The sequence below is a fragment of the Triticum urartu genome, chromosome 1A, assembly GCF_056163025.1.
Source record: "Triticum urartu cultivar PI428250 chromosome 1A, HENAU_Tu73, whole genome shotgun sequence".
In the NCBI taxonomy this organism is placed as follows: Eukaryota; Viridiplantae; Streptophyta; class Magnoliopsida; order Poales; family Poaceae; genus Triticum; species Triticum urartu.
The window spans coordinates 495,723,543-495,727,414 of NC_141873.1; the positions used below are offsets into that span (position 1 = coordinate 495,723,543).

Consider the following 3,872-nt stretch of genomic DNA (forward strand, 5'->3'; position numbering starts at 1 on the left):
TGCAAGTTGCCTACTACGAAAATACTCCCTCCGTCCCAAAATAAGTGACTCAACGAGGGAGTATAACTTTATACTAGTGATGTAGTGAATTTCAGATATGTATAGTTGCATACACAGCAATATATGTATATATATGCCAGGTTCCAGAGTGAGGTTCCATACAAGAATTATGCTTACCTTCCCAGGATCTTTAATTGAGCCCTTCCCTCTGATAAAAACACGACAACCCGTAGAGGCTTCAATCCTCTTCAACGAGTTTCCTCTTGGCCCAAGAAGACGGCCAATAAAATTGAACTGAACAAGTATGACAAGCAGAGTAAGCAGAGTAAATAATGATTCCATACTAGTAAACATTGCAAGTATGGAAATAATAACGTACATTAGGGTAAGTATCTGTTGGTATCTCCAACCGCAAAATCTTCTTGACAATGTATGAAGAGGGGCTTTGTGGTGCTCCTTGCCAACCCACAGGTCCTTGAGGAAAACCTACCCTCTGATCAACCACAGAACTGTAAGGCTTTGCACATGCACATCTTAGGACATAATAAGCATAACATAAAAATTGAGAGTGCGGTGTAACCAGTTGCAAACAGGTAGGACAAACATAACTAAAGATCCAAATTTGATTATGTTCAAGTCAATCCAGTTTCTTAATGCTTCCCAAACAAATAAGGATTTAGTTCAATACAATAATCTTAAGCGTCAAGTGTCTTTTTGTTCAAAACAAATCCACTGAACTTGCGCATTTCAAGTCTCATTAAGGAATAAAACATGCATAAGATAGCAGCTACCCCTCATTAGATCAAGACACAATAATATGGATTGCCTCTTTGTGGAAGAGCATGATATGAATTCTAAAACAGGAGCAATCAATAAAGAAATCAGCTTAATATTCCACCAGAATTTATAGAACTTCAGTTTGAAAAAGACTCCGACGCAATATTTGACTTGTTATAGGCATATCTGCTTATTTATTTACGGCCACTGCGTTAATGAGAAAATCAAGAATATATCTTGCTTGTAAGCTCGCCACATCAATCAGCACAAAAATATTTACACCCAATTATCCACCTGGTGCGTTTGAAGAGAGAGACTTGCCAATTTTCGGCAAGCATTTACAGCAGAGGGAAAGGTGGAACAGAATAAAAGGAACCTGTATATGTTTCCAGTGCACTGCAACTTTGTTAGAAACTGAGCTGAGCGCAAACCAGAAGATGGTAATATCATATCGAAACAGAAAATTCAGGTAGCAATTCTGAGTCAACTCAGCTTACGCCTCGGAGCTCTGTCTCCATGGCAAATATGCAATTAAGAGAGATAGGCTTAAGGGTGAGACTACGACTACGTTCCTAAGAATACCATGCGATCAGATGTGATGGTGAGGATGCAACTTATCGCATCCATACTATCGTTAAACGGAATGATACACAAGTACACAATTAACATGCACAAAGTAGCTGCAACCATCACATCACCAAGAGAGGATCTTGTGTATCATTCTTTCTCTTTTAAAGATTAATTACCAGCTGATGCGATCAGATATGATGGATGACTGAATATGCCACCCTCATGTCATCATCTCAGATAACTAACGCAATTACCTCTGGATGCGCCCCGTGGTTCCACGGGCCAAAACCATTTCCGCAGAAATTAGGCATTGGGGGCGACGGATGATGATGCATCTGGTTTGGACTCGCCATCGGCGGCAGCCTCTCAAAGTCCCCGCCATGCTGGTGCTTAAGCAGGCAGGTCACCCGCATTATCTCTGGCAGCATGAGCACAAGAGCAAACATCAGAAGACAGCGTTAGCACGAAAACGTACATGAAAAACTTGCTGACACTGAAGAATCGTATGAATCAAGCTACATACTACTCCATGCTTTAAAGACCTACGACACACACACAGAGACACAGAGGGCTGCGCCTTGAGGCCAAAACAGAGTCAAGCAGAGCAGGTTTGCATCAACAGGAGAGAAACAAAAGCAATCAGGCGACGGCGAGTCAGCAAGGACGAATTCCAATCTAGGCCAATAATGCTAGACGGGGCGGCGGCGGCGAGGAAGCGAATCGAGGCTCTCACCGTTGCTCAACAGCTTGCTGCAGATTGGTAGCACCTGCGTGAACGGGACGAGCTTCTGGTGCTCCTGCAACAGCTCCGCCAAGTAGTGGCTGCGGCGGCACCGACGCCATCCAATCCGACGGGCACGGAAAAACAGAGGCAACCAATTCAGCGAGGCCGTCCACCCAGCAAAACGCACCGAAAGAACCAATCTTTCTCAACCAGAGAGAAGAAGAAGAAGAAGAAGGCGGCGAGACCCAATCTCAGCCGCCGCCCGTCCGTCCGTCCGACCGTCCGACCGTCCTTACCTGCCTACGTCCGGCGGGCCGGCGGGGGGCCGGACCTGCGGTGACATGGCCCTCCCGGGGGAGAAGCAGGCGTCGGCGCCGTGCAGGCCGTCCATGGCGATGGCGGCGGCGCCCGGGCACCAATCGTGAGGGAAGACGGAGCCACAACCGAACGGGAGGAAGATGAGGAAGGGCAGAGGGGGCGAGGAGAGGCGATGAGGAGAGGAGTTTGTGTGTTTTTTCGCCTCGTATTCCCTTTTCTTTTCTCGGTACGGTGGCGACGCCCCTTTTTTAGGAAAATCTCGGCAAAACCCTGCGCCGCGCACGACGTCCGACGGGCGCTCAATCTCTCTCTCTCTACCCTTCTTTGCCCCGCCGCCGCTACGCTAGGGTTTATAACCAACCCACGCCCCTGGGGCGGCTGACACCCGCCAGATACGCACCGGCCTGCATTGCCCTGCCCGGTCTTCTGTATTTTTTTTCCCCTCTTTTTATTTACTACTCCCAGAGGACTACCAGTCCACCGGGTCCATATCTGTGAATAAATTCCTACCATTGCTGTCAAGCAAGGGGCATGTCTTGATGTTGTGCACATGAAGCTTTGCTGTGAATTAATGTGCTCCATGATTTTGTGATGGTATTGGGCTTATTATAGCAAACCATTATGTAGTGCTCCTCTGTTTTGCTCCATGCAAAATTACCACCTCCCCGCTATGACTGGCTTCATTACCTTGTCTTTTAGAAAATGTAAATATTTTTTCAACAAATATTATTGGATAAAAAAGGTTCGATCTTTGCTGGAAAAGAGGGTGTGTAATGTGATTGTATACCATATTGTCGGTTCGTTGATAACTTGACGTACACGTCGAGTTACTGTTGGAAAGTTGTGGTGGTAATATAGCCAGTGGTTTTAGAATTCGGTGGCCCTCGGTTTTGAGCGGTTGGTGAGTACTAGAAACAAAGTTTGTGTCACAACAGATAGTTGTGATGTGATGATCTTGTTTTACGAGAACCGACGATAGCTGCAGACGCGGTTTGTGTCGCGTTGCATTGCCGATATCTAACTCTATCCGGGCGATAGCTTTAGCGGCGGATGGTCAGATCTTTTGGGAGGGTCACATGCACCCTAGAGTTGACGATGAGTAATAACGACATGCATGTTTCAGCACACCACGTCCTCAAGATAGGATAGTGTCGTATCGCAAGGGTAGGTCGTAACTAGGGTCACATGCACCCTAGAGTTGACGGTGTGTAATAACGACATACATGTTTCAGCACACCATGTCCTCAAGATAGGATAGTGTCGTATCGCTAGGGCAGGTCATAACTAGTGACACATTTAGGCCACACTAGATAGTTTAGGTATGATGTGCTTCTGCAAATTTCTCCGTGCTCCACTATTCTTCGAAAGGTATGTACAATTACTTTTTGCTATAGATAGCTAAATCTCATATGACTTGAGGATGATGTATCTTTGTCATAATGTACAGTTCATATAAATAACTACTCCCTCTGTAAATAAATAT

At 45.8% G+C, this 3,872-nt stretch overlaps 1 protein-coding gene across 2 annotated transcripts in view; it reads right to left on the minus strand.

Annotated features, from left to right (window-relative positions):
- The window catches only part of LOC125522456 (KH domain-containing protein SPIN1), a 3,923-nt gene extending 1,203 nt beyond the window's left edge, over positions 1 to 2,720 (minus strand). The window contains exons 1-5 of one of the 2 annotated variants that reach the window (XM_048687524.2): positions 2,368 to 2,720; positions 2,081 to 2,169; positions 1,602 to 1,765; positions 380 to 493; positions 178 to 294 (exon numbers count right to left, since the gene is read on the minus strand). In XM_048687524.2, coding sequence (XP_048543481.1) covers positions 178 to 294; positions 380 to 493; positions 1,602 to 1,765; positions 2,081 to 2,169; positions 2,368 to 2,462 — 579 coding nt within the window. In that variant the 5' untranslated portion in view covers positions 2,463 to 2,720. The remainder of the gene's footprint in view (positions 1 to 177; positions 295 to 379; positions 494 to 1,601; positions 1,766 to 2,080; positions 2,170 to 2,367) is intronic. The other variant, XM_048687517.2, reaches the window with a different exon arrangement.
- Between the last annotated feature and the right edge of the window lie 1,152 nt (positions 2,721 to 3,872).